The 292-nt window shown below is 43.2% G+C and overlaps 1 protein-coding gene across 1 annotated transcript in view; it reads left to right on the top strand.

Moving 5' to 3' along the window:
* The window catches only part of LOC119591369 (somatostatin receptor type 5-like), a gene marked incomplete at its 5' end in the record, with an annotated part of 10,859 nt that extends 10,567 nt beyond the window's left edge, over nucleotides 1–292 (top strand). Inside the window, 1 exon segment of the mRNA XM_037940109.1 lies at nucleotides 178–292. Coding sequence (XP_037796037.1) covers nucleotides 178–238 — 61 coding nt within the window.

Below are 292 nucleotides of genomic sequence, written 5' to 3'. Positions count from 1 at the left end.
AGCTATTCATATCCATCTAAGAAGGAAATATAATTATCTGCATCCTCCCCCCCCCCCCTAAAAAAAAGAAATTCGCCAGCATGAGTGTGCGCATGGGGTGTTGCCATCTGTTCATCATTCACTTTTTATAAACCTATCACCTTTTTTATCGCATCTTTTATGTCTCCTTTTCTGCAGTTACGGGCGGAGCTTGAATAGCGAGATGCCGATGATGATGATCAAGACAACACCTTCGTAGGAGGGAAATTGAGCGATGGTGATTCTTAAGGAGACAAGTCGGCAATTTGGGAAC

Source organism: Penaeus monodon, chromosome 28, assembly GCF_015228065.2.
Source record: "Penaeus monodon isolate SGIC_2016 chromosome 28, NSTDA_Pmon_1, whole genome shotgun sequence".
Classification (NCBI taxonomy): domain Eukaryota; kingdom Metazoa; phylum Arthropoda; class Malacostraca; order Decapoda; family Penaeidae; genus Penaeus; species Penaeus monodon.
The sequence above is the reverse complement of the archived record's forward strand: the minus strand, read 5'-3'. Positions and strand labels throughout refer to the sequence as shown.